Raw genomic sequence first — 16,626 nt, 5'->3', positions numbered from 1 at the left:
TCATTTCCAGTGCTATTCTGCCCATGCCAGCATGCCACCTAGTCACATTTAATTCTTCTCGATAGAGCACCTGCAAGAAATTAGCCAAATAGGCAATTAATTCAGGAAAACTTTATGTAGATATTTAAAGGGGAAACATCAGGTTAAATCCCCCAATAGGGAACTTTCTTTTTACTAGTATCAGAATCACAGAGCTGGTGATCCCAGGACTTCCCCCTGCATATGTGACATGTGAACTGAGACCTCTTTTTTTCACTAGGGGTAAAGACACTAGAGGAGGCAGAATGTTGAATTGGCAACACTCTTAATAAGTGTCCCAGGCAGTTCGTCAGTATTCAACAGACCAAAGATGGGAAATGAATTGTTGGTTTGTTGTTGTTATTTTTGACTAAATAACATCAGAAGTACTTACTTGTATTCTCTTGGTGACAGAGTTATTATCAATTTAAAGCACAAACCATCTTGTTACTAGTGCACAAATGTTTGTTGACTTCTGGCTGGCTAATTGTCAGCCAAGAGGTTCTAAGTGCCACCTTCCTGATTAGGAGGATGTTTATTTGAGTTGACGGGCTTGGCAGGGGGTCTTTGCAATTACAGGCAGCATGTCTGACGGCCTGTGCTGGGCAAGGCATCAGATGTGAAAGGGAGACGTCTGTCCAAACCAGAGTGAGTGAAGGTGACCAGGACACACATCTGTGCATACAGAAACCAGAACCAAACCCACTGCCATCCTAGAAGTCACAAGAGTCCTTCATCCCTTGGTTAACGCCCCCCACCCTCCGCACGCGCACACACACACACACACACACACACACACACACACACACACACACTCCGTGGTGAATGTGGTTGAAAGGTAGACTGCAGGGACAACTGGGCCATTGGAATATCTATAAAATCTAAAAGACAAACAAACAAACAAAACCAGTCTAATAATCGTCCCTTTAACGAAGACGGGGACTTCCAGAGTGAGACCCCAATCATGCAACAAACTTGCTTTTTTGTCTTGAGCAAAACATCATCTCTCAAGGATCCCTTGATCTATTTCATTTTAAAAACATTTAATTAACAAAAATTATATGTACAAAAGATATGAAGTGTGGTGTGGCGTGTACATGCCTATAGTTCCGACTAGTCTGGAAATGAAGTGGTAGAATTATTTGAACTCAAGGTTTTGAGACCAGCCCCGCAAGATCCTATTTCAAAAGAAGAAATAAAGAAAGGGATGAAAGAGAGAAAGACAGAGGGAGAGAGAGATGTTGCATCACAGTGTATCACAGGTAACATGGGTGTACACTGTGTAATGATTACCACAGGCAAGTAACTTACACTCCCATCATACCCACAGTCAATATTTGTAGGTGAGCACAGAGAAGGATACTCAAAACCCCATACCAAATGTCAAGTGGGCCAGATGACATCATCAACAAGTCACTGTGGTGAGTGTTAGATCCCCAGAATCTAATCATCATAAACTGTAAATTTAGACTCTTTGAGCAACAGCTTCTGAATTTTCCCACTCCACCCTCAACGCTAAGAAGCCACATTCTACTCTCTGTTTCCATGAATTCATCTCCTTTAGATTCCCCATGTAAGACAGATTATACAGTATTTCTGTAGTTATAATGTTACTTAACATATATTTTCCAGATTCATCCATGCTATAGTAAATGACAGGATTTCTCATTTTTAAATGCCAGATAGCATTCATTAACGTCAATAAACACCTTAGGTCATTCTTGTATTTTGACCTCCATGAATAATGCTGCAATGAATGTGTAGATATCTCTTCTTGACATAGTGACTTCATTTCTTGTCAGTCTTTCCTTTCAATAATGATGACTACCACCCCACTTCAAAGACTGGAGTTATGGTTTGCAAATGAAGTGTCCCCCCAAAAGACTCTTGAATTGAAAACTTGGTACCCAACTGGTAGATCCAATCACTGAGAAGTGACTGAATCATGAGGACTCTCATCTAACCAATGGGTTAGGTAGATTTTGAATGGACTTTTTGGTAGAAACTTTCATATTTATGGCTAATTAAAGGAACTAGGTCATCAGAGACCTATTCCCATGGGCCTCTCCTTCCTATGCTTCTTGGTCACCATGAGGATCCACCCTGCCACAGCCTTCTGTCTTGATGCTCTACCTCACCACAGCCCAGAAGCCATGGACTGAAACCACAAGGCAACCTCAGTCTCTCCTCTTGGAAATTCTTTATGTCAGCTATTTTGACACAGAAGCAAAGCAAGTAATGGAATTGACATGTATTCAGATGAGACGATGTGAAAATACTTGACATCTCTTAAAGCCACCATGAAAGCAGTGCCACGTGACCTCCATCAGGGAAAAGGGAAAAGAAAGATTAAAATGATTTGCCTGGGATCCTAAGAAGTCAGACAGCAGATATCTTCCCTTCGCTACCTCCGTGGCTTCCTTCTGTGGTCTTCCTCCAGTCTCTTTTAATTCACTGTCCAACTCAAGAATCACACATAACCTAAAACATACTGTTTGGATTGAGATGGTCCCTCTGTTCTCAGACGCCCCATGTTTCTGGCTTGCATGCCTCCCATTGTTGTGAACCCTATTACTCGGGCACACCAAGTCCATTCGGCAGATAACATGAGGTTGCCTTTGCAGATCCCAACTGTCGTGGGAGAGAGCTGCTCTTTGTGTCCCATGGAAAGTGCTATCCACAGTTGCTTCCGAGGGGTGAGTGGCATAAAAACACCCCTGGGAGCTGGTGCAGATGTTTGAAGTGTTTGCTTAAATTAGACTTCGTCCTGGATTTGGAGGTAGCCTTGCCTCCAGCTTTCACATGGCTGATTTCCTTATCAGAACAGATACGGAACCAGAGGGAAGGAAAGGGGGCAAATCCCACTGGAAAAGTGTGTCTCAGCCTGCCCTTCTTTCCCAGGTGTTGAGTTCTGGAATCAAGGAGGAGAAATTCTTGTCTTGGGTACAGTCTGAGCCTCTTATCCTTCTGTGGCTCCCAACCTGCTACCGACTGTCAGCCTCAGAAACCATCACTCACCCTGTGCGGTGCAGTGTATGCAGAACCTTCCCAATCATAGGACTGAGGTACGGTCAACATCGTATTTCCCAAATGGTCATGACAGATGGGTTCAATGGTGGGCTACATAGACAGCTCCAGACTCTCTCTGGCATCCTTTCTATACATCTGGAATCCACTTGCCTTTAGCGCAATAATTCCCTGTCTGAGGCATCCTGGTTGAAAATAAATGTATTTCCTATAATTGATGAAACATTTCTTCCACTGACTCGCACTCTGAATTAGCCAAGGTTTTTGTTCCTCTAAGGCAGTGGATCTCAACTTATGAGCCTCTTCTCCTATGTAGGGCTCAAACAACCCTATCACAGGGGTCACATATCAGATATCCTGCATATCAGATATTTACATTACAGTTCATGAAAGCAGCAAAGCTTATGAAATAGCATCCAAATAATTTTATGGTTGGGGGGTCTCCACAACATGAGGAACTGTATTAAAGGGTCACAGCATCAGGAAGGTTGAGAACCACTGCTCTAAGGTCTAAAACAGTTGTCTTTGTTCCAAACGAATCTTTTAAAGACTTTGGAGCTACCCACAAGAACAGTTTGTTAAAGCCGCCAGACAGCGGTGGCACACGCCTTTAATCCCAGCACTCAGGAGGCAGAGGCAGGTGGATCTCTGTGAGTTCAAAGCCAGCCTGGTCTACAAAGTGAGTTCCAGGACAGCCAAGGCTACACAGAGAAACCCTGTCTCTAAAAAACAAAAAAAGAAAGGAAGGAAGCAAGGGAGGGAGGGAGGGAGAGAGGAAGGGAGGGGAGGAAGGAAGAAAAAGAAAGAAAGAAAAAAGAAAGAGAGAGAGAGAGAGAGAAATTGTGTTATGAGTTTCCCATTAATTAAATAATAAGGAAGTAAAATCAGAGATACTGTTAGAGTTTTGAAGAGAAGGAAATGAGAAGTCTAACCAAGCATGGGCAAGCCGTGAGTCGTGACCTATGGGCACAGGTATGCAGCTGTATGAGGGGTGAAAATCCAAGACATTCAGTAGCTAACACAGGCACAGGACAGGGTGCCGGAAAGGGGAGGAAGTCAGAGCCCTCGGGGTCAGAGCCAGCCCGCACCAGCTCACTTTGCCCCACTCCCCTCTTCTTTTATTTGTATTTTTATTTATTTTATTTATTTTTATGTGCATGGGTGTTTTGGCTGCTTGTGTGTCTGTGTGAGGGCGTCAGATCCCCTGGAACTGGAACTACAGACAGTTGTGAGCTGCCATGTGGGTGCTGGGAATTGAACTCAGGTCCTCTGGGGAGAGCAGTCAGTGCTCTTAACCACTGAGCCATCTCTTCAGCTCTCCCCTCACTCCCCAACTTCTCTTCTTAGAGTTCCTGATCCTCACTAGTTTAGACATTAAACACATTTCCCTCCGGCATAACACAGGTCTATTGGACCCACTAAAAATCTGGATGGAGATCAAGTTTCAATTTTGCAGAGAAGCTGAATTGAGTTTGCAGAGGATTTGGAAAGTGCCTCAGAATTTGACTCATAAAAACCTCTTTGCAAATAACAACTTGAAACAAAAAAACCTTATCAATGGGGAATCAAGCAGGACCAAGGAAATTCTCACATTATAGTAAAAAATAATCATTTCTTGTGATGTACAGTGAAGAAACATGATTGTAAAATATAATTTATCACAGTGTGTGTGTATATATATATATATATATATATATATATATATATATATATATATATACAGATATATAATAATTTAATCAATAAACCACAGAAAGGCATTCTTTATATAACCACTGTATGTCTAAGCCAGATACAGAATTAACTTTGAATTTACACAAAGTACTACTTTTACATTGAAACAAGTTTAGTTTTTGAAGCTATGCAGAAATTTTGTAAGGCCAAGGAGGCAGTCTTTATTAGTTTGGTTGTTCTCATGCAGAAACCAGGCCATTCAGTTAGCTTATTCAGTTCACCTTCACTAAGGACCTACTGTGTGCCCAGGAGCCTCCCAAACAGGGAACTTGACTTTCCAGGCCAAGGGCTGTCACTACTTCAGCCAGGAATGATGGTGATGTTATTAACCAGAGCCCACCCCCCCACCCCCCAGCCCCTCAGCCCCCAGCCCCCCACCCCCACCACCCCCACCCCCACCCCCGTCCTGCTGGCCCTTCAGCATCACAGTACTACTCCCTGAGTGTTAGGAAAGATCTCTTCCTAACAGCATGCCTGAGTGTTTTCTCTTTCTGAACACAAGGAGATTTCAGATCCAGGAATTAGGAAGAAAATCCTGCCTCGTTAACAGTCAAGAAACGGGTGAGCTGCTCACACAGCTCCTGGCGGCTGAGGACCCCCCTCCCTCCATCTTTTCTTCCCTATCCACAGACGTCTAAGAAAGCATGGGCTTGTTTTGAGATCCTTTATCTATGATTTAATTTTTTTTCCCCAGCACCAGGAATTCAGGTTCAAGATGATCATACCTTGTACTTTTCCAAGAGAATCTCTAAGTCAATTCTATCAAAAATGCCAAACTTTTTTTTTAATTGGAAAGTACACTCAAAATATTTGAGGGCCACACGCAGCTCCACAAGATATGGCTGCAGACTTGAGGATTTCTCATTATAATTGCAGTCCCTAAGGTGCAGCCTGTGCAAGGCACTTGATATTTGGGTAGCGTGGGGAAGGGATATAGGTCAGACCTCTAGACTATAGTTTATTGGGTAAAGACACATTAATAGAATGTCTTATAAGAGCTCTATCACAGGCTGGTGAAATGGCTACATGACCTAAGGTCTCCATGACTTAAGGCCTCTAGGCCTGACCACTTGAGTTTATTCTCCAGAACTGGTGTGGAAAGAGAGATCAGTTTCCAAAAGTTAGCCACTGACCTCCACACATTTGCCATGGCCACACACACACACACACACACACACACACATTATAAGGTTCAGGTTTGTTTTTTTTTAGTAAGTAAGCACATGGGTTATTTAATAACTGTCAGCTTTGAGAGACATGTTGTAAGGTCAGACATGGCTATATTTTTGGGAATTCTCATTCTCTACTTGAATTCCATCTGTCTGTTCTCCTACTGGTAAGTGACGTAAGCTGTGCTTCCATTCTGTTTTCGCAGATACCGCTGTCTGAAGTGTCTCAACTTTGACATCTGCCAGCTGTGTTTTGTATCTGGTCTCCACAGCAAATCCCACCAAAAGTCACACACAATGATGGAGGACTGTGTCCAGGTAACTTCTAAGGCAGTGTGGTAAAGTCTTCACTACCCCAGTCCTCATAACCCTTTCCTTCCATCAGCTAACAGTTAAGACACTGGAAAAGATGGGCTCAAGCTTCAACACATCTTAATATAGCTGAGCTCCCCTATGATGGAGGCAAGCATATACTGTAGGAAAATGTCATTGTTTTTTTATGATTGCCACATGCAAGAGTTTAAAAACAAACGTGCTGTGTTTATGTTGCAAGTTTTTATCAATGCTTTTGGGAGCAAGAGAAGACTTAGTAGTCTACAGTCGGACCATTGGTCTCATGGTATGCACTAGGAAACACCTCACAAAACTAGCGGGGACAGGCATTGAGAACTGGAATGGATGAGAAGGAAAGAGGTATTGGTTTGGTGAAATCAGGGCAACAAAGCCTCTAGTTGTAGTATATTTCTGGAAAGGTTTTAATATGACTTTCCCTAAGTCCTAAATTTCAAGTATCCCCTCCACCCCCTTTGAGATAAAAAGAAAAAGGTTATCTAGGTTTTTCACTAAAAAGTAAAACTTTATAACTTGCGGTTCTTTTAAAGAAAATCACTAGCAACCAACAAGTTCATTTAGCTCAAGGAAAAAAAGAAAAACAACATGCAAGAGCATTCTGCTATTCCTAGGGCGGGAGTGGAAAACTATTGTTCTAGCTACCAGTTTCGGGTGGATCCTTTCAGTGGAATGCCTCAAACACCACTGTAGTGAAGGCCGCGGGTGGCTTGCTTTCACCAAGGGCAGTCTTCCGAGTCTCTCTTCAACATCAAGGTCTCTCCAGGAAAGGAGGGCACCTGAATTTTGCCAAAAGCCTTGCTAAACTGCACCAACCGAGTGCACGTTCCTCGCCTCTGGTCTTCCTCTCCGGCTCTGGAATCCTGCGACTTGACGGTGTTGCAGCGACACCGTGTGGCCATCTTGTTAATCCACGTTCATCCTCAACAGCAGGACACCTGCAAATTGAACAGCTTTGTTTCTTTTCCCTGACGTTCCTCAGGTGGGCAGGATGGGTGGGTTTCGGGTGATCCACTACCTACTGAAACTGTATACAGTAGTAAGCCTGGGAGGAATGTTCCTGGAGATGAATGCACAACTTACCACCTTGTTCTTAAAGGAACCCATATCCACAAATGGGAGCGACCCCGAACTCAGTGGGCTGTGGTTCCTTCTTACAGCTTAAGAGTCCTCAGTCTCTTTAAGAAGAGGTTATTTACTGAAGCACTCGGGGCGTTTAAACATGGAGACTTGTGCTGTGTGCGAGTTTATACATAAATGGAATGAAGAAACTCCAGGAGCAAGGGAGGTTATTTTTCCAAAGCGTCAAAACCAGAAGAAATAGTTCCCAACATTTCACTAAGGAATGAAGGCCATGTTTAAACTGATCTGATGCCCATGGACTTGATTTTATGACATTTATTCATTTATGTGCAGGCATGCGTGTGTGCAAACAGGCAACATGTGGAGGCCAGAGGACAATTTGTGGGGGTCAGGCTCGGAAGCAAGTGCCTGCCCTTGGTGCCTCTTTTCATGTTGTTCATTTCCACAGATATCAGCAAAGGAGAACACAAAGCTCCTCCTCAGGAGCCTCAGAAACAGCCTGCCCCAGAGACGTGACAGGATAGGAGCCGTGGGAAGACAGTGGCTGCTGGACCAGCTGGCTCCAAGAGACGCAGCTAGCCACGCACAGGCCAGGTGTGTTGTCGGGATGCTGGTTTCGCAGCCAGCACAGACTACAGCTGCAGGTTTTCTCTCTCTTAAGTTTATTTATTAGCGTATATTAGTCGTACAGAATAATGGATTTCTTATAGCATCCTCATACATTTATATAGTTTGACCATATTCACCCCATTACCTTCCCTTGTCCCCTCCCACTCCTGCTGACCCCTTCCTCTTCCAGAGTCTGCCTTCAGCCTTCATGTCTTCCTCCGTTCACACCCTGTCTTTCTTTTTGTCTTTCTTTCTCTCCAGTACTCTCCTCCCAGCAGCTTTTAACTGAATATAGATCTTCAAGGAGGCATGGGACCTCGGGAGCCCTCTTCCCGCAGTGATGAAATGCTGGTGGGATCAATCTTGAGCAGGTCCTGTGCAGATAGTCAGGGTGAGGAGAATGCAAACAAGCAGGCTGTCAAACCTGGAGGACAGAGTTCCACACACTCCGACCCTTTCTTTCTCTTACTTTTCCATCCATTCTGATTCCTGAGCCTTGGAGGATACAGTGGACCCATTTAGGGCTGAGAACTCAACAGCTGCTTATTCTCGGTGTGTGGACCGTTTATGGGCACCCGCAGCAGGTTTAATGCTAAAGCTCCCACGGAGGGCAAGGAGCGGGAAGAGGGTAGAGACTCAAGTACTTTTCACCAAGGCAACACCGCCACGCAGTGGTCTTCGAGTTAGTTGCTCTTGCCACTAAAGGCAACGGGAAGCTCAGAGGATTCTGTTTGAATACATGTGCTGGCATTACTACTAGTGCATGAGGGTTCTGTAATCCAGAGAAAGATCGCCATGTTTGCCAGGAAAGCTCTTTGCCTACTGAACTTTTCTCCAACCCCACAAATAAGCATGTTTAATAGTCTACTCTCGTCCTTCTCAGGAGCATTATAATTCATAAGCAATTGTGAGCACGTTAGGAATGGAGATATAAGGAATAAAAAAAGGGAGTGAAGATTGACAGGAACTGAAGTAGAGGCAGGGAAGTCGTGTCCTCGGCCAGCAGCATGTGTGCCTTTCACTTTTTATGACCATTTCTTCACGTCATAGGAATAGCCTGTCCTTCATCCGCTCAGCACAATATTGATGGGGATAAGATAAACGGAGAGAGCTGAAAAGGCTATAAACACTAGAGTTCATTTAAATTCATTATATTATGTCCCATCTACTCAGGGTGTAATAAATATGGTTAAACCCCAAGATATCATTATGCAATTTTCAACTTGGTCTGGGTATTGATGAGTTCAGAAACTCTCACTGGTGACCAACCCAGAAGAAATGAATGTGAATGTTATAATTTCACAAATGTGATCATAGGCAAAGAGTCATCCTTGCTATCTATTAAGCTGGCAAATTAGGAATGCCCATTTTCTAAGGTAATGGTTATTGCCAAGTGGCAATACTGGGTTTATTTAATAATTCAGCAAGCAATCTGCATGGTAAGAAGCCCCTTCCTTTTGCTATAGATTTACTTTACACATGACTGTTCACATCAGCAAGAATAACACTTTTATTTATAAGGACGTAATTGGAAGTGAGGTGTCAGACATCACCACGATTATTAAAATTTGCGAATGTAATAGAAAACAAAATTAAAATGCTGAAAAGGAGGGGATGAAACCCGTTGCATCTGCAGCTGATATATTCTCCAAAGAAACCCTGAGGAACTTAGCAGAAAACACTAGAATTAATGTTTTGAGTGATGGTGGAACATAAAATATTTGCATAAACTGATAGTTCTTCACTCTACTAGCAATAATCAACTAGAAATTCTATAAAACTCTCATTTATAACGTATCTTATTTTACAAAGAAACTATGTGCAAGTTTAACAAAATATGAGACTCATATAATAAAAATTATGCTATGTCATTAAGCATGGAAAACAAGACCTAAGCAAAAGAGTAGCATGCCAGCTAGCTGAGTGGGATGACACTGACATAGGAATATCGATGGAGCAAAACTAATAAACCGTTCCTAATCATTCCGTGCTTACACATTCACCTGCTTGCAAAGTCTTCCATGTAATCCAAAACCAATCCTCAAGGTGCCACTGTAGCACTTACTAATACGTGCAGAATGGCAAACAGAAAGGTTGCCCGTTCGTGCATTTCCAAGCTGAGCGTTGACTGGAGATGGCTTTTGCCTCCTTATTTCAGCTTTCACTCTGTAAGCAAATGTCTTTCACACAGTCTATTCTGGACCAGGGTTTTCACACTTTTGTGCCTTTTCTAAGTGGTTTTGCTGCTTCAAAAAGCCCCTAATGTCGTGTTGAAGTACTTCCAGGGCTCCTGGAAAGTTGTGATGTCTCTTCACGAGACTGTGTATGTTAGATGACCTTTATGAGCAAAGACTTCAAGGTGGTAACTCTTAACCAGCATCTGATCTCAGACTTCCGACCTCTAGACAGGTAAGAAAATGAACACCTGTTATTTCATACATGTAGTGTATAATATTTTGTTATAACAGTCAGAGCTAAGACAACAAAATATTCTCAAAGTGTTTAATTTATATGAGAATGGACAAGGATAGAGTGTATGACTCAGAAAACTGTGGTGATATTTATCGTGCACCCTAATAAATTTACCTGGGGTCAGAGAACAGAACAGCCACTAGACAGACATAGAGGCCAGAAAATGGTGGCACTCACACCTTTAATCATAGCCTTCTGGATGGATCTCTGTGAGTTCAGAGCCACACTGGAAACAGCCAGGCATGGTGACTCACGCCTTTAATTCCAGGAAGTGATGGCAGAAAGCAGAAAGGTATATAACATGCAAGGATGAGGAACTAGAGCTGGTTAAGCTTTTAGGCTTTTAGCACCAGTTCAGCTGTGGCCCATTTGGATGAGGACTCAGAGGCTTCCAGTTTGAGGAAACAGGATCAGCTGAGGAATTGGCAAGATGAGGTAACTGTGGCTTGTTCTGCTTCTCTGATCTTTCAGCATTCACCCCAATACCTGGCTCCAGGTTTTAGTTTATTAATAAGACCTTTTAAGATTCATGCTACAGAAAACATATTGCATTCTCTGTACCCACATACCCACCTCTTTGACAGAACTGGCTCACCACAGAACAATCGCTTGTTTCCATATTTTCTCATCATGCCTTATAGTCATTATCACCATCTATCAAAAGCAATGGGAATTAAGCTGCTTGTTGAATGTGAACTCTCTGGGGGCAGGTAGTTTTCTGCTCTTTTGATGTTTTCTTCTTTTGCTCAACTCTAATAACTCAACATGGTAAAACGCTTCCAAAATAATTTTGAATAAAACCAAATGGAATTCGGTAAAATCAAATTTGCCTGATCTTAGAGTCATCTGTGCTCTTTCAGATAGGACATAACAAAAACACACCTGTGCTTAGAATTCTTGGTCTCGGCTCTGGACAAGATGACCTGGGAGCCATTGTCACTGAATTTCTTTTTCTTTTCTTTTTTTTTTTTTTTTTTTTTTTTTTTTTTTTTTTTTTCTAAGCTGAGGATTGAACCCAGGGCCTTGTGCTTGCTAGGCAAGCGCTCTACCACTGAGCTAAACCCCCAACCCCCAAATGTCTTTGTGTTTTTATGTCTAGATTGGTGTGGAGAAGGGAGCATGGACTTTCTGTTTACGTTTTTAGCTATCTAGCTCTCTACCAACTGCATAGTCTGCCTGGAAAAGAACAAGGGAAAAGTAGGTCAACATTATTGCTATTTGATGAGACACTGACCGTGATATCCAATTTGACATTTTCAATCAAAAGGAGGCGGGGGCTGAAGAGATGGCCCGATAGTTGGGAGTGCCTTTTGCTTTTACAGAAGACCCAAGTTTGGTTCCCAATACCTTTGTTGGATGGCTCACAACTGCCTATAACTTGAGCTTTGGGGTGTCAAACACCCTCTTCTGGGCTCTATGGACACGCACAAATGGCATACAGGTGCATACACACACACACACACGCACACACACACACACGTACACACAAATAAAAATAAATCTTTTAAAAATACATTTTCAAAAAAAAGCTTTCCTTAAATACCATACTTAATCATTAAAAATTGCCCCAACATCTTATAAAACTCTACTTTCTAACAGGCTTTCCATTGAGCATAAAGGCTCTAGAGCCCCAGTGTATGTGAAGCCATCAGGAGCAGTGGAAGCCGAAGAATGCCCCAGATACCTGCCTCCACCAGCAAATGACAGCCCACATCACCAGGTGAGTCCAAAAGGGAGAGGAGCCATCCCTGAAACACTGCATCCAGGCCACTCCGTAAGCATGTACCAAAGCTTTGAAAACCATTCCCAGATCCCATTAACCATGTTAGTGTAATCAATGCAAACTAAGGGGGCACATTTTCAGTCATCAAGTGTTACATGCTTTTGTCTTTTGAGACGTGGTCTCTTTTTGTATCCCAAGCTAGTCCAGAACTCAAGGCAATCCTCTAGTTTCTGCCGCCAGCGTACTGGGGTTACAGGTATGAGCTGCCAGGCCCACCTAGGGCTATACAGCTATTGCATTAAATTCGGAAAAACAAGTTAGAGATTAAAAATGAAAATAATCTATGTGTACGCATCATTAACATTTCAATATGTTTCACTCCTTTTGAATATTTTAGTTTAAATCATACTTTGAGATGTACTGATTATACTGTCAAATTGTCAATGTAAATTATATTGTGAACATTTTCCATTGTCAGAATGCTTCAAAAACATCTGCATAGTTATTTAAATAGACAGAATGCTATTCACTTAACTCCTGCTTGACATTTAGGTTATTTCCAATTTTTACTGTAATTTAAAATTTACTATTAAAATTTCCTTTCATTATTCTTTGGGTACAGTTACCCCATTATTTCCCTACAATACATTTTTAAAGCAGGATCACCAAAAAGGTCCAGGGAAATATGTTTAACATTCTTTATGCTTATTGCAAAATTGCTTTTCAGAGAAGTATAGCACATTATACGCCCAGCAAATGCAACCCCTGTGAACTTGGCTAAAGCTAAGATTAGCTATTGCCACAATTTAAACCTGCCAATTTACAAGAAATAAAATATAATTTTGCGCGTCTTTATTTTTCTCAAATTTAGTGAAAAAAGATTTTTCCCCCCAATCACTTTGAGAGGCAATTATACTTTGTCCCTTCTCCCTCTCTGCTCCTCCTACTCCGGTGAGTCACTTTGACATGTCAATATGTTTAAACTGTGACTCTTCCAGCTTGGCAGAAGCAAACCCTGCTCCCATTAGTCTTCTGAATAGAATGACTTGGTTTATGGAAGTTTCTAGTTCTCCCGAAAATGCAATCAATTTTTTCTTTGTAATTTCTTACACTTTTAAGCTTAAAGAGGGCTCTCCAGCCTTACCCCTCCGAGGAGTGGATGGGGATGGGTGGAGGGGAAGTAAGGGGGCAGGAGAAAGGGAAGGAAGGGGAACTGGAGATGGTATGTAAATTTTTAAAAAAATTAATAAAAAAGAATAAACAAACAAAAAAGAGGCTCTCCAATGGGAAATTAAATGATTCTTTTAACTGTGTTTATTTTAACATGCTTTATCTTGACATTACAATTTTAAATCTATCTTGATTTTATTTTGATTTATGATTAAGTGATGATAATTTCCTACTCTTTGTTTTGTTTTGTTTTAGCTGAGGATCGAACCCAGGGCCTTGTGCTTGCTAGGCAAGCGCTCTACCACTGAGCTAAATCCCCAACCCACCTATTCTTTGTTTAAATAAGCCACTTCCTTATTAATGGCTGTATTACAATTCTGTTAACACACACTAGAATTTTCACCATTTTGGGGTGAATTTTATACTGTTTCCCACTCACCTGAACTGTTTCTCATTTTTTTTTCCTTTCAATTTTTTTTATGTGGAGCTGAGGATCGAACCCAGGGCCTTGCGCTTGCTAGGCAAGTGCTCTACCAGTGAGCTAAATCCCCAACCCCCCTTTTTTATGTTTGTTTTTTTGTTTCTGTCTTTTTTGTTTTAAGATTTATTTATTATGTAGACAATGTTCTGACTACATGCATGCTTTCAGGCCAGAAGAGGACACCAAATCTCATTACAGATGGTTGTGAGCCACTATGTGATTGCTGGGAATTGAACTCAGGACCTCTGGAAGAGCAGTCAGTGCTCTTAACCTCTGATCCATCTTCTCATTTTGTTTTTACATGAGAACATCATTTGATATTCTAGCTTTATGATAGCTGTTTGTGTAATATATAGCAAGAGTCCCCTTTTTTTATTTCAACCACTTTATTAAAATGTGATTGACATTTTAAAAGTGGTACATATTTAATGTATACAACCAATGAGTGAGAGAGAGGACAAGTCCATGAAACCATCACCACCATCCTGGCCATGAAATGTCCAACCTCTCCTAACGTTTCCTCTCAACTCTGTTATTGGCTTTGTCTATTGATGGAAGTATTAAGAATTTTAACTCCACATAGTTAAAAGGGAGGTTTATTTTGGGGGGTAACTTACAAGTGAAGGGATAGGTTACAGGGTCCAGGAGAGGTGAAGTGCAGTCCAGCAGTGTTCTCTGGAGAACTCAGCTTGGTCTGCACCCAGAGTCCAGGATCCAGGAACCAACAGAGCCGGACCATTGGGATCTCGGGTCTTAAGGGCTCCTCTCTTGGCCCTGCCTCATAAGCGTGACAGTTACCAGAAGCCTCAATGGGGGTAATACTTCCAGGTCAAAGCTGGAACAACTACCCATTACATTTGTCCTTAGGGTGCTTGTTATTATTAATGTGGGAGGTAAAAATGTTTAACATGAAAGCTACATTCTGACTATTCGGTAGATGTCTAAGACTTCATCAATTTTACATAACGACAACTCTACCACACATATTATTGCCTGCATTTTTTTCCATTTTTGTTCTTATTTTTTATGTTCTTATGTAATAATTATTCTTCTAGAAGAATATTAGAATAGTTATAATTAATGCAGCCTGATCTTCAGGGAGGCCATCAAAGGGCGATCATCTATAACACTTTTAATAATCAAAGAAAAAAATTAGTTTTCCTGTGACAGCCAAGCTAAGTAGAACGGTGCTAGCCTAGAGAGCGGGTACCATGCCCACCAGTGCCAAGTGGCACGTGCAACCAGGTGTTCTGTGGGACCCTTCCAGTGAGCAGAGCCACCCACATCCAGTTGTGGCACACACAGCTACTCCAGGGACATAGAGAATGCTGGTTGTGCTTATGTGAGGACTAGAAACAGCTGCCCTGTTTCCTGCTTCCAGTGGGAGGAGAAAGTGCCCTGGCCACCATTGAGAATCATTTCACACTTTTAAAACCTCATTCTCCACCCCACCCCCCATGGGCATGAAAGGAGATCTTCCTCTTGCCCTACCTTATTCTCCTTTGCAGTTTCGCTGTCCAATCTTATACATGTGGTGCATTTCTGATTTATTTAGTAGTACAAACAAGACGTGAGTCTGAAGTTTAAAATACTGTGCTTTGACCAAGCACCAGGCCAAGCTCTGGGAGTCCACTCAAAGGGAGGGAGCAAGGGAGGTCACGATCATGACAGGGAAACCTACAGAGACAGCTGAGCCAAGCGCCTAGGAACCCATGAACTTTAGACCAACAGCTTGGGAACCTGCATAACTAAAAAAAAAAAATTAATAAAAAAAAAATTGTGCTTATAATGTAATCCTTTTCAGCCATAGGACCTAGTCTGTCCCTAGTTCCCCAGTGGCAACCAGTGTGGGATAAACCTTTGCAAGCCTTTTCCTCGAATTTGTGTGCGAGGAGGCGTGTAAACGTGTATGTGTAGGTGTAACTACTGACAACCCAAGAACCTTACACACCTGTACAAGAAAACCACACAGCTTTATTCTACTACATCTCATTTTAAACCATTAAAACCAACCTTCAGAGCCAGTCAAATGGCTCAGTGGGTCAAGGCACTTGCCGTAGAAGCCACACAACCTGGGTTCCATGCTAGGAGCCCATGTTAAAAAGGACAAAGAACTGGACCCACAAAGTCATCCTATGACCTCCACACAGGCACCATGGCGCACACATCCCCTCATAATTAATTAATAATAAAAGTTTAAAATGTTTAAAAAACAGCTTTGTGTCCTTTAATAGGAATGACTCAATAAACTCTGGTATCCAGCCTATGAATATCATTGTATGTCCATATACATAAACCTAAACTGTTTCTCAATTACAGAAAAATATGTATCATATGGATGTTAAAACGTTTAATATTTTTATACTAATAATATAAATGCCATTAGTGCAAAGGCTATGTTTGAATATTTAGATGGAAAAAAAAAAAGAAAACAAGCAGGTCCTGTCACTCAGGAATCACAGAGTCCACACCAGCATGAGAGTGTGACTTAAGTGTATGCCTACCTCACTATCTTCTCTGTGATTCCTTTTCTCTCCCCCCCCGCCCCCCCGTACATCTGAACAGTGTTCCTCTGGGCCCAGGCCCTCTCTGGGCCATTTGCAGGAGGAGAGAAGGCTTCATAGCAAAGCCATAGCTGCCTAGAAATGTAGAGTCAGGATCCATATTCTGTCCTGATGAATAGGAGTCATGGGCTGAGTCTCTGTGCTCCAGAGCTTGAGCCAGGCTGGGTCAGGTCAGCAGAAGAAGCTCCAGGGTGTCAGTTCAGGAATCAGAATGTGATGTGATGAAGT

General features: G+C 42.1%; 1 protein-coding gene across 1 annotated transcript in view; it reads left to right on the top strand.

The window, feature by feature from the left end:
* The window catches only part of Dytn (dystrotelin), a 51,313-nt gene that overhangs the window by 18,043 nt on the left and 16,644 nt on the right, over positions 1–16,626 (top strand). The window contains exons 6-10 of the mRNA XM_036173002.1: positions 2,643–2,714; positions 2,920–3,083; positions 6,155–6,266; positions 7,828–7,973; positions 12,060–12,180. Of these exons, the coding sequence (XP_036028895.1) occupies positions 2,643–2,714; positions 2,920–3,083; positions 6,155–6,266; positions 7,828–7,973; positions 12,060–12,180 (615 nt within the window). The remainder of the gene's footprint in view (positions 1–2,642; positions 2,715–2,919; positions 3,084–6,154; positions 6,267–7,827; positions 7,974–12,059; positions 12,181–16,626) is intronic.

This window comes from Onychomys torridus, chromosome 23 (genome assembly GCF_903995425.1).
Source record: "Onychomys torridus chromosome 23, mOncTor1.1, whole genome shotgun sequence".
In the NCBI taxonomy this organism is placed as follows: domain Eukaryota; kingdom Metazoa; phylum Chordata; class Mammalia; order Rodentia; family Cricetidae; genus Onychomys; species Onychomys torridus.
Note: the sequence above shows the minus strand (reverse complement) of the source record. Positions and strands in the feature narration are given on the sequence as shown.